At 41.7% G+C, this 26,230-nt stretch overlaps 1 protein-coding gene across 5 annotated transcripts in view; it reads left to right on the forward strand.

Moving 5' to 3' along the window:
• Positions 1 to 1,538: 1,538 nt before the first annotated feature.
• pak5 (p21 protein (Cdc42/Rac)-activated kinase 5) overlaps positions 1,539 to 26,230 on the forward strand; it is a 39,418-nt gene continuing 14,726 nt past the window's right edge. Inside the window, exons 1-4 of one of the 5 annotated variants that reach the window (XM_035524282.1) lie at positions 1,539 to 4,211; positions 10,879 to 10,926; positions 20,000 to 20,223; positions 21,736 to 21,780. In XM_035524282.1, the coding sequence (XP_035380175.1) occupies positions 20,020 to 20,223; positions 21,736 to 21,780 (249 nt within the window). In that variant the 5' untranslated portion in view covers positions 1,539 to 4,211; positions 10,879 to 10,926; positions 20,000 to 20,019. Of the gene's footprint in view, positions 4,212 to 10,878; positions 10,927 to 11,862; positions 12,041 to 18,720; positions 18,795 to 19,999; positions 20,224 to 21,735; positions 21,781 to 26,230 lie in introns of those variants that run through there. The other 4 variants (XM_027029730.2, XM_027029881.2, XM_027029800.2 and 1 more) reach the window with 4 other exon arrangements.

Genomic DNA, 26,230 nt, shown 5'->3' on the forward strand with positions numbered 1-26,230 from the left:
GAAAAACAACAAGTCTTTTTTAACTTAGTTTCTTTTTAAACAGTGACTTCTTTATGTTTCATAACAGTTGCTCAGTTTGACAGAAATTGCAATAAAGCTCAAAAAGTACTTTCTTTGGACTCTCCACAGTCTATATAGCAGGGACTTGTCAACCTATTCAAGAAAGCAATTGCTGTCATGAGGGGAGAGCAGAACAGCATACGGGAGTCATAAGTCAGTTAACTCTAAGTGTAGAACACAGCTGAATGGTTGTGACCTATGTTCTCTACACAACCCAGTGGGTGATGGCTTCAATAGCTTTTGAGCTCACAAAAGACATACCATAGCAGTGGCCTGCTGTACTGTGCTGCTGTAAAATGTATATGTGTGTGCATGTGTGTATGTGTGTGTGTGTGTGTGTGTGTGTGTGTGTGTGTGTGTGTGTGTGTGTGTGTGTGTGTGTGTGTGTGTGTACAGATGGATCTGGACAAGGGAACTGTGCATCTTTATTGACACAGATTTGTTCACAGAAGCCTATGGGTTAAAGCCAGTATTGTCTACTCAGCATTCACTGTGAGCCCTCGTGTGGTACTCTGCTGAATGTGAGATATTCAGTGTGTGAACAATGTCAAAGTTTCCAGTGCCTAATGCATTATGGCAGAGAAGTAACTCACCCTGCCATGACCGTTGGTGTTTTCATTATTTAATATGGGATATAATGGAAGTTGGAATGCAAAATTGTACAGGTTACCTCTAGATAAGCAGTCTGAAAGAACCTAATGAAATACAGATGAAAACACATAGAATAGCATATGAAGTTTAAAGCTACACATTTGGAGAAATTTTGAGCACTTGCAGATTTTTTGACAAAGTGTACAGTGAGCATCTTCATCAGTACAAGCTTTTGCTCAATGTCTGAGTCCCATATCACTGCGCCGTCTCATATCATTCAGTGTAAAGAAGGTAATATCTGGAACTTGGTCCTAAATCAGTTTTCATATCAAATTGAAAAATATAAGGGAAAAGATCACATCAGATTTTGACTGCCAAGTGTCTGTTTTAATGCCTGAGATGGCCCACATCATCATAGCTCTTCTCAGTTCCTTGCACTTCTAAATTTGCAAACACCCCTTTATCTTTCAAAGGTATCTTGAACCTGTCAAATATAGGCATAAATGGGATTCTGGGTGGTGTTTGTCCTGGCTGGATGATTCATAGAGGTAAGTATGTTAGTTGTGTCAAATGCAGCTGGGAAAAGATGACAAGCTGCTATTTTGGGCCTTATCTGTGCCGCTGACGTCACATGGTCTGACAGGCCTTGCATCTCCCTGTAGTCTTCTCAGCAGGCAGCAGTAACGTGAGGTAAAGGCAGTGGCCATCGTCATGGAGGGACACACAAACTGAGCTCCAACTAGCTGCTGTCTGATCTTGACTGGTAGGAAGTAGACTTTGCTTCAGCAATGAGAATGAAATGCCCATGAGCTGCAACTAGAATGCCCACCAGGTGCACACTCAAGTCTGCTTCGGATGCATTTCATCAAATAAATTACTACTGGCTTGAAGATCATACTGGCTGAACTGCAAAATGACACTGCTGCAAGGATCCATACATTGTTTAATGTAAATCTTAAGAGGGAAAACTTCAGTGTTCAATGTTAGAAATTTTACCAATCCTTTCTATCTAAACTGACTATATATTGAAATCAATATTCATTATAGCTAAAGAGTAGATGAATCACTTTGAGGTACTTTAGTACTAGAGGAAAATCTCAAAAGTGACAATATGTAGAAGGATGTCCTTCCATTATGCTGCAGGCAATATCCCTGCGTGTGTCAAAGATTTTTTTTGCCTTTAAAAAGCCTATTCAAGTCACTTCAAAGAGTTTAAACAAATCAATTCTCGTACTCTCTAATGCATGTTTTCTATTACTGTTATATCACTGGTTATCAGAAATAGTCAAATTACAGCCCCAAACAGCACACATTCTAACTCCAGAAATGCTCAGGGTTTTTAAAACTCTTTTAAAAGACACAAATAATGAATTCTCATACATTGCAGTTCTCATACAAAGTCACTTAAACTTTCTGAATCATGTTTCCAATACACATAAATGTGATATAATAAGCAAGGATTAAAAAACAACAACAACAGAATTTGAGAATTGAAGGTGACTCCAAAGTATAATAGCTGTAGTTGTGAAGCTATGAATGTATAACACCCTTACTTTTCTAGCCAATCCCCTCATTATACAACATAACATGGGAAGGGATGCAGAGGAAGAGAGTGGCAGATAGGAGAGAATTGTGGGAAGGGGTGAGGGTTGCCAGCTACAAAGCACCTGCATTAGCCAAGCTGTCTCTAAAAAAAAACTGGCAAAGGTCCAAAGTGCTGCTTCATTACAAATTGTGGAAGCCCTTCCCAGTGTGCATTGTTTTAACCTACACTGAGAGGAGATCAAGATAGGAAGGAAGCTGTTGTCATGGGGATAGAAGCAATCAGAATGATCTAGCCACTCCCAATTCTTTAACTGATTCAGATTATTGTATCAGTGGTTGGAAAGTAATGTTTAAATCTTAGAAAAATGCATAGGGCAATAATATAAAGTTAATGTGTTGTTCTCTATTCAGAATGACTATGACCTGTTTAATTTTTATGATGATAAGAACTCTATGACTTAATTGCAAGTATACACTAATTGGGGCACTTGAATTTTGGTGATGTGCACAGCTTGGGTCCTTCCCCCTCTGTCATTACTGACCACTGGCCTGCTGAGGGCTGGCAGTATTTAGAGTAATGGAACATTTTACATACACACTCAAACGACCATTTACTAGCCATCCTCATTTAAAGGCACTTAACTCACCCTTATGTACACAGTCTATGTTCCGGTTGTCTCAATCCTAAAACAACAAGCAAGCAAACAAAAACCCTAAACAACTTATTTAACCTGGCTCTTACAATTCTGACTAGAATGGGTTAAGGTAGGTGTCATAGCTTCACTCTGGATATGACAGACTGATTTACTCTGAGAAATAAGCAGGTATTCCTAATGTTCTGCACCTGCAGAATTTCATACAAAAACAACGAACAAACAAACAAACAACAATAACACACACACACACGCACGCACGCACGCACGCACGCGCGTATCCTCGACAACCACATCCTCGATATGCTTGACATGCTTGTGTCTAGTGACACTCAGTGGTTACACCCCATAAATGTAATTGACAAAATCTGCTACATGGCAACTACAAAACTACACAGCGGGACAAAGGGAGCTCTATTTTTGGTGAATAATTGGTTAGCAACTGCGTCTTTAACAGAAAAATAAACCATTTATCATTCTTTACCCTCAATTAAACATAGCTGAATCCACGGGATATTATTATAGACTCTGAAACACATTATTTGCATAATGTTGCTTATCCTTTGGGAGGCATGACATCATGCAAAAATTACAAATAAAATACTCATCTTCCGCATATGAACAGATGTCGTCATTGTTATGTTCTTAGAGACGACGTCATTTGTGCAACACGTCCGATAGATCGATTCATATCTTCGGCAGAGCACGTTTATCATTTGAGCAACCATCCTTATGTAATTACGTTCCACTTACTATCCCGATGCTTGATCTCAGCCACATACGTATCGTTACATACTGGCCAGACAGACAACAAACAAGCAATTTTCACCCCTTTGTGCTTAAATTTACAGTCTGACGTCCGAAAAGTCATCATTACGTTAATTATAGGCCTATTACTCTCTTGCGCGTCACTTGTCCACACACGATGGGAGGTTATCTCTTCAGCGCAGCCACGTCTCGCTCGTCTCGATGACAGCGAGGGGCGTTTCGGTAGCGTAGCCACACCTGCCCTGTGATGCCCTGGAAAAAGCTGTCGTCCTAAAGATCAGTTCCGGTGACTTCGCAGAAGCAAAGAAGCAAATGTCCCTTGGCTGCCACGATTCACGTTTTGACCGGTTTTGATTTGAAATCTCTCCCAACGTGCACAGCGCCACCGGCTCAGGTGCTCTAATTTCGGTGCGCTCGCGTTGCCAGCTCCACAACAGCCCGGATGTAGCACACTGTCTTCGCATCAATACCAGCTTGTAGAGCACACTGAAGACTGATAACATGGCGCTGGCAACCACATAACGGTATATCCATAATCATAGTTGACGAGCAAATCACTGTTTGGACATGTGAGGACCTTATCGAAGGGAACAGGTATGGAAACTGTTATTCTGATCCTGCATAACGACATCTCGTGATTTCATGTTGTTTAGTGCGTAAATTGCACTGTAACCCTGAAATGCTTAAATGGAGAGCCTTCTCCCACGCCTCGGCATGAACAGTGAAACAGCACTGTCACTGTCAGGCGACTATTCGTCTTCTCAAGACAGGCGAAAATAAACACATGTCGATTGAAGCTTACATCATGGGCATGCTTTCTGTGAGTCGACCGCTGTCCTTGGTGTTGAAAGAGGATGGGCAGCTCGTCGACATTCATTGCATTTGTACTAATATTTGTAGGCTGCAATTACAGTAAGCAAATAAATACATTAGAAAAATTGACGTTTGCAACCAAAACCAATGCTCCTTTTTGTACTTATAATTTATAGGTGTTTTCATGGACACGATCGGATTTACCTCCAATTTAGTTGCTGCTGCAGGTGCTAGAGCATACCCCAAGTTTTGTAGTACACCATACATAGGATTTTTAAGCAGTAAGAAGGAAAGTCAACTTCCATGGTTAGGTGGCGTTTTGAGGAAAAGAAGCTTTGTAATGTGATTACAGACTACGCACTGATTTCTTGCATCTGCTCATTTGGTACATGTTCTTAGATTTGGACTTTGAATATACATGTATGAATGTACATGTACAATACAAGTGTAATGACAACACCAACAATATAATGTTGATAATAATAATAATAATAATAATAATTATTATTATCATTATTATTAATATTGTTATTATGACTGAGTATAATTATTATACTTATTAGCAGAGGCCTAATATTTCTGTGTGATACTGTCTGAGCAATTATGGTAGGCCTAGTTATATCCCATTCTAAACTGGTGTTATGTATTGGGCTGAAGTGAAAAGACTTGATGTAATAACTGGACCACAGCTGCAGCATTTCTGCCTGTACTGTTAAAAGTGCGTGCTAATGTTGAGTGAGTGTGGAATGGCTGCTGGCTGAAGCACTGGCCTGTCATCCAGCCCTGCGGTACATGCTGCACTGGCAGCAAAACACACCATGTCAAAAACAAAAAAGAAAGAAAGAAAAAAGGATCAAAGCATGGGAGAGCCGAGCTGTTACCTCCCTTTTTACTAATATCCATGTAGTCAGTAATTTGTTGTATACCCTGACATGCACACTATTAAAAAAGGTCTTTACAGAACGCCACCATTGAATAATGGTGGATGCATATAACTTGATACTGATTCTGAAACTAAAGATCGGTTGGCTGCAGACAGCTAGTTTTAGCGATCCTTCTGATGTTCTCACACACCATCTACAGAGCAGTGGGCTTTAACAGCTAGTGAACTATGGGAACATTCATTGCATGGGAAACTTTAAACAACATATCTGTTTTCTACACCTAATCTTACATTTGTGCAGGACCTTGGAGGCCTCATCAGAGATTTTAGATAGTCTAGTCTATCCAGAGAGATGCCATTGGCAGGCATGGTAATGAGAAGGGAAGACCAAGAAAGCGGGTGGGAGTTAGATGAAGGGAGAAGCAAACAAGCGCCGGCACGCAGTGTGCTGTGGCACCGCACCAGGCAATGTATATTCGAAGAACAGTGAGGAAGAACTGTCATGGTGGCTCAGAGTGTCACTTCAGGCCACTGATGGAGCTAGGTTTAGTTTGTGATATACACTGTGAGCTTGTTGAATGCTATGCAAGACGGACGGGGATAGGGGTGTTTGGAGATTAGTAAATGTCAAGAGAGTTCGGAGCACACTATGGTCAGGCTCTGGTAGCTGAGGAAGATTCCAGAAAAGCAATGTGTGTGGTGTGTGTTTCACAGTCTGAAAGTTGACAAGGGCACCTTTTGATTGGCTGGTGGAAGGATAATCAAAGCCAAATGAAGATGTCAAAAGCATGCCATGATCATCCTGTCGTCTTAGCATAGCCATGGTCATTTATTTGCATGCTTGAAGAAACACCTGGCTTCATGACTGGACTGAATGGCTAGCTTTGCCTCATGTGAGATTTCCCCTGTGGATTCCTTGTAGCCTCATCCCAAATTCATTTGTTATTGCTGCGACTGGTTGCAGTTTAATGCGGCAGCGTGCATGTCCAAACCAGCTGAAGTTCTTAAGAATGTAGGTGCATCATGTGCCATCTATGGCCTTGCACGTGATGCTAAGCACTCTGTCTCTGGTTTAGTCCTTGAGAATGAGAACTCGCAAACCCGTGGGTTTGATTTCGACCACTCTCCCATCCCTCACTAGAGTTAACTGCCAAGATAATGATATACACTGTGATACATTATACATTAGTATAACATTACACTGTGCCTTCACTAGCCTGTTTTTTCTCATTCGATTTCTTTGCGACAGTTATATCATATATTCAGTGGTAGACTGGAAATGGACTTGTTCATGTGGATACATAACTGTATGCATCTCGGCCATTAGTATGAGCTCCAGGTTCTCAATTTAAAGAAATCTGAAGCTACACAACCAGTGGCCTGCCTGGATACTCTGTCATATACAGCTTAAAGCCATACTTTTTTTTTTGTCTAATGAGCTTATTAGACAAGCATGTTAGCATGTTTCCTCACTGAAAAATGTTTTAATTCATCTGACAAAAGCTAAGCTCACAGTTCTATTGGTTTGGTACATTGATATAGTTCTGTGTTTCTCAGTCCCCAATCATTGTTGTGCCTGTCAAATAGAGACAGATTTGTAGATGAGTGAATGTAAAAAGGTAAGGTACACCATTGTACACCATGGTAATGAGATGTTCATGGTATAATTAGACTGCTTTTGTTCAGCTCCACATTGACAAGGAGCTGTATTTAGAGCCCACGTTAAGAATCAGTGCAGCTGGCACCAGGGCGGCGGTGGGGTGGGGGGCCTGCCATAGATTGTCTTATGGTTTTAAAATCTATTGTCTTCTGTTTTTTGCTTACTGCTCTTTCAAGTCAGCTCTGACATCTGCCTAATGAGCACAAAATCCATATGCTCAGTCGAGGTGATTTTGAAAGCTGTGACCTTTGAAACCCAAAAGTTATGGACTCTCTACAAATTCAACAGATTCTCACTACTCTGGTTTTTGAAACATGGAGCCTTTGGAGGCTGTGAGCATTCCACACACATTCTCAGTCAAATGATGGATGTATATCTCATAGACACACTTACAGTGGATGGCAGTTCAGATGTGCTGAGCTCAGATCCAGATCCTCTGAGTGTTTGAGGTTGGTTTTTCAGCTTCTCCTTCATCCCTGTGACCCTCTGTCTCTCCCCATGGCCCTTGCACCTCAAGCACACCATAAACAAAGGCCTAAATTGAATAACATGTCTCATTCTGAAGATGGTTGGCTGAAACACACTGCTAAGATAGATTAAGTTTATGAAGTGTAACTGAATCAGTCTTTGGCATGGATATTGGTCTGGGAGAAAAGCAGTGTGCCCATTGCCCATCCAAATCTTGTTTGATGTCGCTTGCCCTATTTCATTCAATTCCTCTTTTCTTCTTTATAAATAAAAAACTCTGGAAGAGATGAGTCATCATGACCAGGCCACTCTTTATGCTTGGTGTGTTTGTGTGTGTATATTTATTTCTGGGTGGAAGACCTTACAGAGCCTGTATGAGGAATTGAGCATTTAGAAGGCTCTCTATTATCATGGCTGCACATTTGTCCTGGTGTGTGATACATTGCCATACTGATTAATTGAATCTCAGGACTAGTGGCAGTTGAGCACTTCTTATGGCCCATGTGCAGAATGCATCTCGTGAACGCTGCAGTGGGCGACAGTTATAGTATGTGTTGCACTGTTATGTTACGCAATGTCTTCAGAGCACAGATTTCTAAATCTTTCTGTGGAGATCTGCCAGCATCCTTCTGTATGAGCAGAGGCATAATAGTGTTTTTGTATTACCCTCAGACATGGGTGTTATATTTCAAATGCTTCTGTGAAATTAGTATATTATCAAAAAATGGGGCTTCAAGCATTTTTGCGCAGAATGTATAAGTCTGTACAGAGTGCAGTTGTTATTTTAATGGAAATATTATAACCTAAAAACAAAAAAGTAAAAAAATATAAGGGTCCGCTTGCATTTTTGTGAAAACAAAGATTTAATTTTTAGGATAATCCTGTACCGTGCAGGAGACCCAGTGACCCAGATTTAGTCATATTCATGACTATGTCTATTCTCTATCAAGCTGAACACTCTCCAGATGCAGCTCCTGTATTGTTTTAAGGTTTTTGTGTATTTAATGTTGGATTCCCAATTTGGACAGAAACATTATAGTTTTATATAGTGTATGTGAAGGTCTTCATTGGTCAGTAATTCCTGTGCAACAGGAAGTGCTTTTGCCTCTGCCCATGACATGAGGCTGTATATGACTTACATATATTTACACTGGGCTTTGTCTTATGTATGACTATTTCAGAACTTCTCACCTGAACTAAAGTACTGAAATTTGCATAAGTCCAAACTATAATTTTTTAATGTTATCTTAACAGTCAGTTATATTCATCAAAATGTTTATGTAAATGCTTAAGAGTTGCAGTGGATAGTATGCAATTACTGATGATTTTACTGTTGCTTTTAGAGTTCATACATGATTTATTGATGAATTATTATATTTGAGGAATATAACCCATTTAAATAAACATTAATCATAATAATTGATAAAAAATATTAAAAGCTAATTATTAAATTCAACAATATACATAACATATACATAACCCAGAAGCATACAGGCACAAAGGCTTTAGTCATGCATTATGATAAAAGATCTCTTATAACATGCCTATGAGTTCAAGACAGTAAGCCATCCTCACATTCCCATTGTGCTGTGAGGCTCTCCATCGTGATGCCGCTGAGACAATGCACTTGGCTAAAACTGGAGCGCTCTTCCCTTTCGCCCATCAGATAGATTAGCCACTCCGATGAGATGAGTACTAATGTGTCAGTCCAGAAACCAGTAGGCTTGCATGGAGAAGGGTCATTATTAGAACAGCCACACTGGGCTACAGGACGCTCTAGCGTTACCATAGTTTTGAGAGTTTGTCAATATCGTTGACACTCTGGCCAGTTGCTAATGTTGCATGCCGGTATATGCAACATTATATGCAAGATGCCAGATGAAAGCAAGTCATCCAGTTGGGCACTGTGAAGAGAAAGACCATGAAAGGACAGGAAATAGCTCTGAAGTGCACATGGCTCGATACTGTCAGTCAGCACCCAGACTCAGTCTAGAGTCGCTAGTGCCATTGATGTCTCGCCATACCACAGGGTGAAGTGACAGTTTATTAGCTTAGTGACTAATTAGTTAGACCTTCTAAAAACATACTTACGGACATCAACACAAAGACTAAATTTTTTCCATTACACTAACTGCACACTGGCTTCCTACACCTCTGATTCAAAGTCCTAATTACCATTGCAGTTGGAGTGAGAGCACCATGGGTGTAGTTTTAGATGAAAATGTTTTACCACATGCTCTGGCTTGATCACGACAAAGATGCACACCTGCAAGTTGCTAGTCAAAGCCAGAATATTAGGATAGCTTCAAGCAAATCAACAGTTTTTCACATAGAAGCAAATTTAATCTTACAATTATTTATGATAACATTTGACATCTGATGCATTCTTATCTTCTGTTCCTTCTTTAAATACAACTAAACTTTGGCAGGTCAAGTCAGGTTTATTTGTCATTTGCATAAACATACAGGTCATTCATACATTGAAATTTTTGTGGTGAGGGTGACCCCTCTACAGCATCATTGACACTGATACAATGCTGATAACTAATGATGAGATGACAACAATGCACCAAATATACACAAAAACAATATAAACAATATGATTTGAGAAGCGTGCTAAGTAGGAACTTCCTGCTAGTTGAATATATTAGAAAATGGTAATCTGAGGGAAAAAAAACAACAAAACTATACGCTGTAATGTTCAAGTTATGGTGTGCTGCAATATATTAATGAAACTTTGTTAGAAATAGTGTGTGAACATATGCTATGCTAACCTACTGATAAAACATATACAACAGCATTTTATAGACACCAGAGGACATTATCACTTTGCAGTAGTGCTGCAGCTATGCACACTAGTGCTTAGCTGCTATTTGTTTTGCACTTTCATGTCAAGTCCCATTATAAACTGCTAGTCTTTGTACGTAGGTGATAGTTCGACCAGATGGTTACTTTGTCTCTTGCATGTTTATAAACCATCGTTAAATGGATCTCTACTGATAATAGTGGAGGACTGGCTAAATAGTTCACACATACTTGTTTAGTCCCCTGTCATCTTCTCCAACCAACAGCATGTGCATGGCAGCATGTGTATTGCAATTTGCTCATATATGATAATAATAATAAATACTAATTTGTTTTATTTTATAATGCCTTTCTCAAGCTCAGGGCTCTTTATACTGGCACAGATCCAGCACAATAAATATCATCAAATCAACAGGAAAATGTGGATGATTGTGAGAACATCCGCGAAAAACAATCGTATACATAGCATATAGCATACAGTGTACATTTAAACACTATATATGGGAGGCAGCCAATCACATCAATGTGTGTAAAGGTTTAATTGATGTGAAGGATGAAATGGAAGTGTCATGGAGACTTGTGTGTGGTTCAGCATGTGCCTGAATGTGGCTAAATGCATTTTTGCTTTGCAGAAGGGAAGAGGTGGAGTCTGGGCGAGCATGCTGATTGGCTTGGCAAGGGTACGTTGTGTGAGCATGCGCTGACTGTGTAAGCCAATCAGTGTGAGCAAAGTGAGACTTGCACTCCAGGCTAGGTAACCACGGCAGATGGGTTGTATGGAATTAGACTGTGGTATAATTAGGAGAGAGAGAGAGAGAGAGAGAGAGAGAGAGAGAGAGAGAGAGAGAGAGAGAGAGAGAGAGAGAGTTGGTGCTCATAATAAAAGATTGCAATGATGATTATATTAATATTATGTACATAAAATAATGTTTGTAAAATGTGCATAAAATACAAAATTGAGTAAATAATAAAGCATAAAAAATAACAAAGAACAAAGGAGGTAGAGAGTAATAACTCAAAATTAAAGTACTTAAACAGTTGAAATATTAATTACATGAATTCTCTGTCAAAAGTTGCATTCATTTCCTATATTTGATTATTGACTATATATTCCAGGGACCTTGCAATTAGTGTCCTTTATTTGTTAAGCTTATGTTCAACTATGTCATGAAGCCCTGTTTTGATCCCTTTTCTATAGAAGCAGGTCCAAATTTGTAGGAGCAGGTCTAAATTAAATTTACATCCCTTTTCTCTTGAGCAGTTATGGCCAAAGTACCTTCTCTGTAATGTACCTTCTCTAAGTGCTAAGCTATTTCTCGCTCACTTGCCTTGGGGTCAGCAGGGTGGACCCCATGACAGTTCATGCATAAAACAGGGCACCATAATGGCAGTGAACATACATGCAGTATACATGACCAGGCAGCCAGGCAAGAGAGGGCTGAGAAATTGGAGATGGAAATAGCACTCTAAATTTGATTGCCGAGAAAAACAGAGTGAGGCATTAAAAGGTTGGCTTTTATTTCTTTCTTTTATTTATTTATGCTGGTTTGTGCTTTCGCAGCTTTTCCTGTGCTGACCAGTTGCTCGGACTAAGATCCTGTGCAGCTTTGCTCTGTCAGATGTAGAGGTGGAACATAGGAAGGGTGGCTGGGAAAATCATTACTGCAGAAGACAGTGGTCACTGGAGCAGCTCACATCACAAGCAAAAATTCAAAGGTTGCACTCGTTGGGACTGAAGACACTGGCCACCTCTAATGTCCCATAGATAAATCATTGACTGTGTTAACACATAAGGTAGTGTGAAATTTGGTCTTTTCTCCACACCCCCCTTACACATTCTCTTCTCTTTCTCTCTCTGTCTCTCTCTCTCCCTCTGTCCCTGCTGTGTGTAGGCTGTTGATCTAGTACAACATAGAACACTGTTTTTAAGTTACGTAATGGCTTGGGAAGCAGCCACTAAATTCTAGTTGCACTGAGAAACGCAGGCAGAGATTAACCAGGACTTGTAGGCAAACACACACATACACAAGTACATGTTCAAGCTCTGACACGTACAGGCAGAGGAGATAGCTATTAACGCACATTAAAACTCCTCTCACCCACAGCTCTAGCTGTAGAGTTGAACCATGGTTGAGCTCATAGTAGATGTTCCTGCACTCCAGGGCTCTTCTAAGCTATTTTGAGCATTGCAGACACTTCAAAACCCTCTTCAGTCTCCATATTGTACCATTTAAAGTCTGTGCAGAAAGCTAGCTATACTTTATGGGCTTTATTTTTTATATAGCTTTACAACCAGCACACAGACGTGGTTTGTTTAAGTGTAAATTAAAACTGAATTTAAACGTAATCTCAGAAATACAATTACAGTGATTTTGCTGAAGATTTATGCCTACTTCAAGAAGCAGTTATTTCTGTTTACAACAACACAATTTTGTCAGACCAGTTATTGATCAGTAAGTGATCTTTTGTCATGTAAAAGGACATATTTAGTGAGGATTATATAAAATGATTTAAAAAAATTTCCAAACAAAAAGAAGTTTCATTCACAAAGTCAGCTGTAAACATGAATGCATGTACTGCTTATCCACACATGCTGCATGCACGTTTAGCACAGACGGCTGTGGCGCTGTGTGCACCTAACAAGAGTGGGCTCACGTGTATGGGAATGTCTATGTCTGCACGTTTAAATGAATAATGTATGCATTAATATGTGTGTTCAAAAGAGTGTGAGTATGCAGAGCTGCTCCCCAGAGGGAGGAGCAAGATGAACTTCTCTCCACCTTTCTCTCGTGCTGAATGCTTAATGATGGACTAATGATGGGTATTTTTAAGGCTCAAAATAGCCCATGATTATGTGCACAAGTGGTTGTGTGTGTGTGTGTGTGTGTGTGTGTGTGTGTGTGTGTGTGTGTGTGTGAGCAATTGCATTGCACATCAGAAAGACATCTCTCATTGTTGGAAAATATTTTGTTTCTTTATGAGTGTTAACATAAATACTTTGTGTTAACATAAGCTCATTTTGTTCAAATGAGCACATGCACACTGTAGGCCTTCTTCGTTGGTCTTTCCTTCAGACAGTAACAAACTTGTCCTGCAGGACTCTGCTTCACTCATTTTCAGCATGGATTTATTCCCTGGGCTCTGAGAAGGTCTAGGTACTTGTCCATACCTTGGAGTGAAACCACTCAACCTGACTGAATGGCTCATTTACTGATCGAGCTCCTTGTTAACAAAGTGACGCACATTGCCCAGAGAGTCCTCGGGCCATTCTCGCCGATCCTCAGAGGCCTCGTACAGCCAAAGACGCTTTGTGTTTTTGTCTAGCTTCATTTCATCCTTTCAGAATCCATGGTGTATTGAATACTGTTCCCATTTGAAGACAGACAGGGTTGCTTTTCCTCACCCCCTGTCTGCAATGGCTGTGTAGACTGTGGAGGCTTTGTAGACTGTAGACAATGTAGACTGTGGAGGCTGTGAAGACTGTGGAGGCTATGTAGTCTGTACACTGTGTAGACTATCAAGGCACTGTTACAGATATTTTGAGCCTTTGATAAAGATGATCTCCCATCTCTACTGGCAAAGCTAGTTGTAAATGAGTAGGTATGTTATTTGTTTGTGACTTATGTCTAGAGGTATGCAGGATTACTTTATGCACTAAATACTGTTTATTCTGATAGTGTACCAGCTATGGACAGTGCCCTGCACCAGCACTCGGGCAAAGAGGAGTCTTCACAATTAAAATACATCTGTAGCTATATTGATACCCAATAACCTCTAAAGATGCATGCTTAAATGATCTTAAAGCTAATACCGTTTATGGTTCTGTCTGGGAAGTTAGTCCAGTTCTATGCATAGTTTAGAACAGACATGTTCACTGCTTGTTCACGGACACTGATAGTTGATGCCAGCTGACTTAACTAATGTAGTTCATGACTTTATGACAACTCTTTTGCATTGTATAGAGTGGTGAGATCACAGCACATACTGGTGAAGTTTCAAAATCTCTAACTCAAAGATCTACAGTTTGCTTGCAACACTTTATTGCCTCATGTATGATGATGTGATTTGATTTGAACTAATCGTTGATTGGAACTAATCTGGAATAATTTTCAAATGTATTGAGAGCACATCAGTGTATGACTACACAATGACTACACAATACCCCATACAAAGGAATGTGAGCAGTCCACCGAGCATCTTGAATGTAATTCTCTGGAATGACTGGCATGCTTCAGGGAGCTGTTGTCATGTTCCTTACTGGTTAAATTGCTTCTTTGCTGGAGATAGAACATGTGGAATTGGGATGATATCTAGTGAGCCAGATGCCCCCGCAGCCTAATAAGCACCCCACGGCGGGCAGCACTCGCTGTGTGGGTGGGGCTAAAAATAGCTCCTGGTCCTGGAAGGGGTGTGGTACCACTGCCGGCTTCCCACAAAGTCCTTGAAGCAGCACACCTCTCACTAATCCATTCTGAAACACGTTTCCTTTCATTCAGAAGATTTTTTCACACACGAAACCTTGGGAGTAATTCACTGAAATAAATGTGGAATAGGTATCCCCTGTGAGTGTTCTTGAGCATGCACATACCAGTGTTGTGTTTGTGTATCTGAGTGTGTATGTGCATGTGTGTGGGGGTGTGTAGACCAGAGACTCTGTCTTAACTGACTGTAGCAGCTGTGCCTCTCTCTCCCTTCTGTAAGCCTCTCTATCTGCTCCAGTCAGGTGGCTCTGTCTGACACACATGCACGCACGCACGCACGCACGCTCTTGCATGGTGTGGAAGATGGCTCTGGGTGTTCGTTCTCTATCTTCATGGCACTCGCTGGCTGCAGAATGGATGTTGCATGTGCAGGTACATGTGTGAGTGCCCCCCACGATGTCACAGTGCCCCGAGGCATGGCAGAGCAACGCGATGGATGGGTGGAATTCCGGATGACATCCAAAGCAGTGAGGTTGGGGGTGGCTGCCCCCTGCCCCAGTGGGTTAGGCTTGGCCTGTCTGAGCACTGCCATTAGCCCTTGAATTGGCCCAGGTTCTGACGCTGGGTGTTCTCTGAGCATGAGTGAGCAGCCCTGGAACATGCTCGTACCACTTGCACTGAGGGGCCTATGGCTTTTCACACTCAGCATGTTATGGAAGCTGCTGTTTTACCAGGTATGACAGTATACCAGGTATGACAGTATGGGGGGGCTAGCATTCAAATTTGCATAGTTGCTTCAGAGAGGTTGTTAGCTGTCAGTGTATCTGACTTAATTCAAAACTTACCAGAAGAAAGCAATTTTTATATAGGATTTTGCTTTTAGCATAGGGATTATGAATCATTAATGCTGCATGATATGGACAGAAAAGTCATATTGCAATTAAACTGTAATTATACTATGATTATATTGCAACATATTTCAATTACCATATGTTGTGCAATATATTTATACACAGCAATGTTTACGTTTGTTAGACCCTGTGAATGCGATGATTCATCAAATCTTTTATAGAACACTGGATTGTCTAAGATGACCAGAGCAAACAAAGAAAAGTTATTTGTTAGTGAGCTGCCTTCTGCAAAATCAATATATTGCAAAAAGGAAAAAAAAAACAAAACAAAAACAACGGATATATTGCTTAGCCCTATAAGATATTTTATTTTGTAGTATACCTGTACTGTTGAGTATGATTGAAACCTAGAAAGAACCTGTCATTTTGTGTGCTGAATACATTGTGAGTCTGTGACCATCAGTGTCTGGTTTGCAGTGTCCTAGTTTAAAATCAGTTTACCAGATTAACTACCACTAGTTAAAATGAAGCAAAAATCAGATGAGGATAAAATTATCATTCCATTCTGATTCTTTGTTGTGGCTGGTAAGAGCTATGAAATGTTAATGTTGCCAGTGCCTTACCAGCCATTCAAGTGGCTCAAACTCAGTTTTGGCTGGCCTTGCCTTTCAGCAAAGGTCTATCCTTCTCTCTGGGCCTTGTTTAAGATAAGATTACAGGTCTGACAGTGACCACACACAAGCCAAATACTCCAGTAGTGAAGTCATGTGACACCTGAAGGGCAGTCAGCCTTGTTATGTTAATGAGAAACCATATATATCTCACTGTTGCTTTTCCTTTCATTTTAGTTACAGTGCCCTAATTGTGTTGGAGCCCAACCTTCATTTGCTGCATGCTTGAAATTCAGTTAAGAATGCTAAAAAGCCCTACTAAACCCCATGCAGCAAGGGTGTGTGGGGAAAGCAACTGTCTCTCCAAAGCCCGTGAGTTAAGAGCACATGTGTACGGGGGCCTTAAAATAGGGCCCCAGGCCCTGAGCTGTTATCAGAACTCCTTTGGGAAGGGCCAGGCCTCACTCTGTCGCTGCTCTAGGCGGGAAGCGCCTGCCGTCTCTCAGATGGCGACAGATGGTTCAGGGACAGACTTGCAGGTCCAGCATGGCATGACATACCCTTTCAGTGACGCAGCTCAGCTTGCGTGACGTCTGGCTGTCCCTGAAGCTGCACAGTAAGGTTTGCACTCAGACAGTGTCCTGTATTTCTGTACATCATCCTGATGACGCATGATGCAGCACGACTTGCTCCCATCACCTATATTTTTTTTACACTTTCTATTGGTAAAATGCATTGTTACATACATTTGCGGTTGTAAATTGTAGATCCAAAGTGATAGCATCCAAGTCAGAGAAGTCTCTATGACTAAGGCACTACTACTGACTTTATTTAGTGTGTGACATGGATTTAGGAATAAGATAATATGACTCAGAATTATTTTTGCATTAACTGTTTGTACTTCAGTGGCATTTATGTGTCTGTATTACTGTGTGCATTTGGTTAAAATTTCAGGAAAAGCATGAAAAAGATGCACTCTGTACATACTGACATTCTCTTCCCCATCAAGCCCTTTCTGTGTAATGCCATTCCCAAGAAGTCAGTACTCATCTGCAGGACTGCCACTTCACGCTCTTCCCTCTACTCATAATCTGTTGCAATCCCTTAAGAATGCCACATTTGAGAGGTTGCAGCATGAGCAGTGCTACCCTAGCACGTTCTGTGCATGCCTTAGGACTCTGCACGCAGTCGGAATTTTTAAGTATATGCAGTTGAACAGTTTAGGTGGATACGTTGGAAAATACATGACCAGGGTCATGTACGTCCTTACTGTAAAGACTCTGAGTTGTGTTTGTTAAGTTGCTATGTCTAAACTTAGGTCAGATGTCATGAATCATGTCATCAAGGATCCTACAGTGTATCTCAAAGATGTCTAGACAGGGCCTCCAGACACTAGGCTTATATACTAGTAATGAGCTCTGAATTAGGGGAAAGGCTTGGTTAACTAGAAGAATGATTTATTATATGGTATACCTCAAAGTCTGTACCCTTTATATGGTGGAAGCTTTGGTCTCTAGTCACAAAACAAGACTAAAGGGTCATGGTCCTCGTAGCTGGTAGACCAGGTGACACTGTAAGGGTCTGTTCACTTTCTTATCTGTCCTTTAAGGAAATGGCACAGTACAAGGGGAATAGTTTTAGCTGATAATCCTTTTTTTAATCCTTGGATTAAAAAGCCTTTAAAGCTCTTTGGTAAAACATGCACACTCAAGCAGTGTGCCGTGTTTGTGTCATTTAGATTTATGACATTTATGATTTGGTTTTTTAATTTTATATTAAATAGTTATTGGCTAAGTATCAACAGGCCAAAGGAAAACAGGTTGTTGGCATGCCAGCATTGCCTAGGAGCTGAGGTGAGGTGATTGATACAGCAGCAGAAACAGGACAGTGTCAGGGAGCTGATATGGACATGAAGAATGCAGTGCTGTTATCTGCCGTTATTTTGAGTACATGGAAAATATGTGTGCATGCATGAAAGAATGATGTTTGCATGCAAACAGCAAAGTAAAAAAATAAAAGGCAGGGGAGCGGCTGCTCATGAGATGTATCTGACCCCTGCACATTCTTCTCTTCTAAGCTCTGAGCTGAGCTTTGTTAGGTTCCAGTCTAGATGCCCCATTGCTGTCCTTCTGTTCCACTGTGTACATGAGGCCTTGTGTGCATGTGTGCAGTGCTGCCTTGCTCAGCACTGATCCCCGGCCCCACCTGTCTCAGCACTGATCCCCGGCCCCACCTGTCTCAGCACTGATCCCCGGCCCCACCTGTCTCAGCACTGATCCCCGGCCCCACCTGTCTCAGCACTGATCCCCGGCCCCACCTGTCTCAGCACTGATCCCCAGCTCCACCTGTCTTGGCTCAGTCTCCATATCTGTTCCCCATGACAACTCAGTCATACTCAATTTACACACCTAGGCTTGCTTCGCAAAGCACAACTGGCAGTATCGGTTTCAGACCTTTTGTTTGTCATATGTTTTCCTAGTTGCTCTGTCATGATCTTTCTTCTCATTAGCTAAGATTAGCCCACCTGACAGTAGCTTGTTTGCTCATGAATTGACCCAAACCTTTTTTTTTTCTTGACCTTTCTCTTGTAGCCAGAAAGTTGGTGTTTGACTTTGGGTTGTGTGATGATGCTGTACTGCCCACCGTTTCAGAGATCTTCTTCTCAGTAAGCCTCCTGCACACCTGTAGCTCGGTCCTCTCCTGAAACAACATCCCTCCCAGCACTCCGCTCTCCTTCTGTTAAAATCACCAACATCATATCCAACCACTCCCTTGGAGGCAGAGTGGTTCCAACTAATGAGGAAGACTCCATTAATCAGCTCGATCAGCTTCTGCGTTATTCATCACATTCATGCTACCTGGGAGCTGATGACTCTATCCATGCTCTCAGCTGTTGTTGGAGAGACAGTGCTTCCTATCCATGCAGGTTTCCTAGACATGGGCTGAGTGTCAGATGGCGCTCAGGTCTGCCTGCGGGATGGCTTTTAGCAGCCCAGGTGAACAGTTTTCGTGCACTAGTGCTAGCGAGTGCAGGAGAGTGCTAAATCGAACAGATGAACACTGTGCTGCAGGGGCTGTGCGGAACGCTACCAGAAAGCAGCTATCCTGAAGGCAGCATTCTTTTTTTTTTCTACAGCTTACTTGCTCTCTCAAATGTGCACACACACGCACACACACATGCCCACACACACACACACACACACACACACACACACACACATGCAAACACAAACAGAGGCTGTTCTTGTGCATGTAGCAATGCAGCTGGCAGTGCGTGGGTCAGCCTGGCACCGTGTAGGGCCCTGTGGGTCAGTGCTGAAGAGTGGCATTGTTTCCCTGAATGACGGTGACCAACAAACATGAGGGATGATCCTACACGGAGACCAATTCAGCCACAAAACACAAAGAGTCTGACAAGTGCTCAGAGGCTGTTAGGACAGCCTCTTCAGTTCCACAAGCCTCTGATCCACATCTGGACTGGCAATTTTACTCTTGTAATAATCAATTATTTATCTGCAGTGCCTTTAGTGGGAATACATTTATTTTACTGTCAACTACCCACCGACTGCTGCTATGGAGGTGACAAGATACAAAAAAAATACTTATCCTACTTGTTTATGTAGCATCATGCATATATTTTGTTGTTTTAGATCACAGAAATGCCTGAACTATATTACTGTATGTGACAAAACCATTACATGCATTAAGCATGAGCAATACATTATTACTATTTACTATTGTACTTACTATTTACTATTGTACTGTGTATATGTACTGTGTGTGTGTGTGATGGTTGGTGTGTGTGTGTGTGTGTGTGTGTGTGTGTGTGTGTGTGTGTGTGTGTGTGTGTGTGTGTGTGTGTGTGTCCAGGTTTGTCCAGCTTTTCCAACATGTTTGGAAAGAAGAAGAAGAGGCTGGAGATCTCAGCCCCGTCTAACTTCGAGCACCGCGTGCACACGGGCTTTGACCCCCGTGAGCAGAAGTTCACCGGGCTGCCCCAGCAATGGCAGAGCCTGCTGGCAGACACGGCCAACCGGCCCAAGCCCATGGTGGACCCGTCCTACATCACCCCCATACAGCTGGCCCCCATGAAGGTAACACGACTCTCTGCTTCTTCTGGCTCTTTGCTCTGTGGTTGCCTTCGCCTCTCCCTCACTTACTCTCCTATGGGCTGATGCAGCATGGTGAGGTAGAGATGGAATGGGAAAATGGCAGATATTAAAATATTGAATAGTTATAGATAAGTTTATATATATATAATATATATACACACACATATACACACACACACACACACTTTTTGAAGTACATCGCTAGGTTTTTTTTACATACTCGTCTGCCCCTGATTACAGTCAGGCTTCCTTTTGCACACAACAGTAATTTCTGATGGTTCCTGCCACCTCTACCTTGTACACTGTCGCTGCTGCTTTTCTTACCAAATGTTCATATGTTCAGTTCAGATACGAAAATGTTTTTGCAATTGCTCTTGACTCTAGAAAGAGTGTTAAGCTTTTCTTTTTGTTACGACATGCAGTGTCTATACATGTGCCTGCTTGTAGGCTGTTCCCATGTTGCCTTGTGCTGTTCCCACGACCGTCAGTCAGTGCCCATTCAGCCTCACTCTCCTGCCTGCTCTCTGGTGTCCACATTGCCTGGCCTTGCGTCTCTTTTCTGTAGCTTTGCCTGTCAGCGTGGATCACAGAACACACGACCATTTGGAGGAGCTGTTGTATTCCAGCATCATCATTATTATTTCACCGCAATAGTTAATGGGCTTGTTTAATGTTTTGGACTAATTCAGGAACATGGGGGAGATATTATTAGACATAATAAGCGCTCATAAGCGAGCATACAGTCATAGAACCTTTAAACATGAGAAACTCTGCCAAAAGAGACAGATGACAAAAATATTTTTAGTCTCCTGGTGTGCTAGTCTTGAATTATTAACTTCATAACTGTTGCATACAAACAAACAATACCCTCTACATTAGAATTCCAGCAGTATGATTTTTATTATCTAAAATTCAATCTAGAATCCAATCCGTGTGTTATACATATGTGGTTTCTCCTATTTAGAATCCATTCTGTAAATTATACACGTGTGGCTTCATGTTAATAACATATTATCTTTTTCCAGTTGATGAAACTCGTGTCAGTAGAAGCCAAAAAAGGAAGCCCTCACAGCACTTACAGTCCATGCTTGCAACAGGACATGTCATACAGTGCAAATTAGGACAGTCAGTAAACTGACTAGAGACTGCTGTTTTTTGGGGAGACCACATCTTCAGGTCTGTGAGCAGTGCCATATCATGCAAAAGTTAGTATGCAATATCGTGCCAAATAGTAAAACTGCCCAACCTGTCACATGGTGAAGGAGAAGGCGTGGGGCAGGTAACTGGTGGCAGGGGCAGGTGGAGGGCTCAGGGGTGAGAGCGGCTGCAGCATTGGCTGCCCCGGAGGCTGCCATGACTCCAAAGTTCCCAGCAGAGTGGTAGAAAACAAGCAGGCAGTCATACACAATAGGCAGGTGCAAACCAGTGCAGCTCCATAGGAGATATCTCTGAAGAGGAGTCAACCAGGCATTAATTCTCTTGCTCTCTTCACAGATATCTCCCAAGAAAGTCCGGTCGTCTGAATCGCCGTTGCGAAAAGTATGCCCTTTTTCCTACCCTTCTTTCTGCGCTTGTTCCTCCTCGGACCACACTCTCCCTCCCTGTGTTTGCCTTCCTTTTCCTGTTGTTGCTTTTTCCTGCTTGGTCACATGCATTTTGGCTGGGGGTGTGTGTGTGCTAGTTTCTACATCTTTGTGATGATGCGTTCGGAAACCTGAGACCGAATAACAATGTCCATATGTTTTTGGAATCCAAAATGCATGCTCTTGTGTTTCATACACATAGTCACAAAGTCATGAAGGTCAAATGTGTAAAAACATTTGATGGTTTTTACTGTACTGTGTAGCTATGTAGGTTCTGTGAAAATCTTTCATGTTTTCATATGGCTTGCTATAAGCATGTCACATGATGAAACATTGTCATTTGATAATAGTAAACACCATAAACATGTCATCGTGTGGCATGGACCATTACATGGAGCTTTTTTGTTAAGAGTTTTTATGCTTGTTTTAATGTGCATGCTTTGATATAGCAAGCCATATTACAGTGAACATAGAGCAGTGAATTTTTGAAAACTAAATGAATGATCACCTAAACCTGGGTTAAGTATTAACACATTAATGCTGATTTACAGCAAAATATGTAAATGTGTGGTTCATCTACAATCTCCTGCAGGGTAAACAAGCAGTATCTGTGATTTGATCAGGAATGATTTTTTGTCTCCTTTCCCTAATGTTTTTTCCCACCTAAAGTTTTAAGGTGTACTTTAAAATGCTAAACATTTGTGTAATTATTTCTGAAAGCAGGCTATAATTACACTGGGCATCAACATTTTAACTTCTTTGTCCCACATGCTAAAGTAGGTGGATCTTATAGTACTTTTGATACTGTGTAGTACTTTTGATTTAAATCTGTTTTAATAATTTTTCTATCAGGCAAGTGATGGACCAATTAAATTTTTCAATAAGTATATATTACTTATTCATCAATAAGTAATAAGTGACACTGCACTTAAAATATGTACAAAATATGTAACTTACTCTAAGTTTTCTTGCAAGGGACAAATTGTTTATTAAGCAATGTTATTTGTGATTGTTGAAAATTCTCTATCTGAATATTCTAGTGGGTCATTCTAGATATGTAAAGATAACAAGTAATATCAGATTATATAGTAATAGTATATCGTAACTATATCAAAAACACATGTTATTGCACCTCTGCTGCCCAGCAGTTCGTGTTATCGACCCTCTGTGTAGTTCACAGCCATGCTCGGCTTAGGTTCATTTGTCTCATCTGCTCAGCTGTGCTCACAGACACTCCGTCCTTCTCATTTGTCCCTCAAGTATTAATGCTGCTAGGCTGATTGGAGCACTTAGGAGCGCGGCATGATCCATTGGCCCTTAGATGGGTGTAAGTTTAGACTCGCTCAGTTGTCCCTCTCCTCGCTTTATGTCTGCGGTGATGACACGAGTGATAGCTTTGTTTCATCGCTTGGCAGGAAGAGTGCACGGTTCTGAGGCAACTGGGCTGGCCAGAAGACGGAAGCCGTGTCCAGTGCATGAGCGTTCCGATTGTATTCACTCACAGATGAGTCCCCCTGCCTTCAGCCACTGTCTGGCACCATACCTGTTTTGGTGGCGTTCTTATATGCTGCCGTGGTCAACATTGTGAAAGCTATACACACAGTCTTCATGGTTACCACTTTTTTTTTTAATCACAGCTAGCTGTTGTTTTGTTCTATATGTGTTGCTCATTCATGAAGAAGACAACACCGAATGATGTTGTACCTTTATGAGGTCAGTGTGCTTTAAGCACATTCACTTGGAAGAGGTTCTGGTATTTAGCAATGTAGAGGTAAGTTTTATGTAGCACATTGGCTTTAGACTGACATTATGCCTGTTAGAGACTTGTAGATAGATGTCAGTTCAAGATCTATGATACAGTGGTAGACCTTTCATGTGTCCTACATATATTCCACGGAGAAAATTTAGAGAAGCCCTCAGCATTTTAGTCAAGAGTGTTCTTGTATTGAATGGAGGTGCCTTTCAAGCAGCTAAAATAGTTCCTATAGTAGTTCTGATTAGAGGGAAGACTTGGAGACTGTGATGTTAAAGTAAGCTCTGTGGTACTGGTACCAGCACTGTGGAGCCTGTTGTGTATTGTATCAGATGGCACCTCTTGACAGAGTGCTAGTGCTTGGAGTGGCATGTCAAGGCTTGTCCCACTGTAGTACAGTACTGACAGTCTTGAGCCCACTCCCAGACAGACAGAGTCAGTAATAGCTTACAGAGCAGCACCATGGAGCATGTGATGGGTTGAGGGGGGAAGAAACCTGATAGTGGGCCTCTGTTGCTAACCCGGGGCAGGCGGCAGCTGCATGTGGTGACTTATGTTGCGAGTGGCTGGACGTCCCACAAGCCGGAGAACGAGGGCCAGGGAGTGAGGGTGAGGGGCAGGGAGAGAGAGGCAGTGAGAGGGAGTGGGAGAGAAGGCAGCAGGTGCAGACACTCTCAGTTTGGGCCAGCGAGACGGAGCAGGGCCAGGCGTGTGGGCCAGCTGCAGCTGGATCCTGGCGGAGAGAGGACCCAAACCCACACAGGTGTGTCATTCACACAGCCACACACACACACACACACACACACACACACACACACACACACACACACACACACACACACACACACACACACACACACACACACGCCACAATGACCACACAGTACACTGCATCGACCTGTGGGATTATAATCCCACAGGTTAAAGGAGTACTTTTATAGTAGGTACAGTCTAGTGTTTCTAGTAGATGTGTTGTAGTTATACTGAAGCTTGATGATCTCAGCTTGTACAAGTGGTCTGTGGGTATGTGCTTTCCCCCACTGCTCATGCTACCTTCATGTTTATGAGGGTGTAGCCCATACACTGTCAGGTTATAATGGCTCTGGCGATTGAGTTCTGTGTTTAGAGATGTGTGGTGTGATTGGAGAGGCTTTTTTTAGTGGGTGTGTGTGTGGGGGGGGAGTGAGTGAGCTCGAGAGAGCTCGAGAGAGCTCACCACAGTGAAAACATGCTATAAGATTTTGGTTTTGGTTACACTGTCACCGTTTTTTGACTTTGCTGGATGTGTGTTTCCTTTACAGTCACTAATACAGTGTGTCATCCCCTATACAATAGCAGTGTTTATTTGAGTGGGAGCTGCTGTGTACACCTGCTGCACAATGATCCCTTCTCATTATCACACTGGGCGCTTACTGCTATTTATTGGGCTTTACTGCCCTTATTTGCATTTGTCAATGTTGTAGAATAGAAATATATTTTAAAGTCCATCCACATTAAAAATTGCTTGAGTTTTCTTTAATGCAGACAAACATCATCAAAGAACATCACAAACACTCAAACACTTGGAATATTTCTTCGTGCATGTGTGCTTTAGAATTAGCATGTTTAATCCCCTTATTCTAATGATCTTTGTCTCTCATTTGCTCTCACTCTCTCTATCCCTTTCTTTATATCAACCTCTCCCTCTCTCTCTCTCTCTACAACCTTGCTGCTTAGTCCAAATCTACATCTTTAGGTTGCTCAGGAGACAGCCCCTAATTCACTACCTCAGTTGCCTCACGATCACGGTGATGAGGGCTAGCTTCTTCATATAGCAACCGTGATCCCTAATGTCTTGGGTCGGGATGAATAGCAAGTCATAATTCTTTCATCCAGTTCATGGCATGATGTGTGTCTTGCTGTGGGGGCTGACATCTGTGCTTGCTGCAGTAGGGCTGGCTGTGGCCAGAATGCAGAGGATGAGCAGAGGAGACAGCACCGTGACTCAGGAGAAACGCTCCTCTCACAAACCCTCGCGCCAACCACTGGAGGGGTGCATTAAAGGGATTTGAGCAACCCCTAGTGGTGATGGAAGGTACCGCTACCTGTCCAAGTCCTGTTCTATTAAAGTGAGCAGAGGGATCTGAGTGTAATAATAGTTCACCAGCTTTTTCAGTTCTTTTCATATTCTTTTTTTGTAATGTTTCACAATTTGCTATTTCTTGAAAGTAAAGTTAAAAGGCAGTACCTACCTTGTATTGTGGTATGCATTATATTATATACATTTTGCAACATTTACAATTACATTTCCATATCTACTTAGGCCGTTTTTATTAAATGTACTACATATCTACTCTGGCATTTTATTAGTAGGACTATTAGATATATTAAAATATTTTAAAATATTTTTGGACAGTCATTTACATGCGAAATGTAGTGTCATTGACTCCTTTATCATTATTCCTGCTCTCCTTTCAAGTTTCATTTGCAAGTGTTCTCAGTTCAACAAGTGCACTTGTAGTGCGTGCACTGGAGAATGGATTAGAAGTACTGTGGGACTGCTGGGACATGTAGTGTCACTAACAGAAATGTGACAGACTTTCCTTTGTACTGTGATGTGTAGTTAACTTTGCATGTTGTACAGTGTGAACGAGCAGTCTCTGTAACTCAGGCT

Source organism: Electrophorus electricus, chromosome 3 (assembly GCF_013358815.1).
Source record: "Electrophorus electricus isolate fEleEle1 chromosome 3, fEleEle1.pri, whole genome shotgun sequence".
Classification (NCBI taxonomy): Eukaryota; Metazoa; Chordata; class Actinopteri; order Gymnotiformes; family Gymnotidae; genus Electrophorus; species Electrophorus electricus.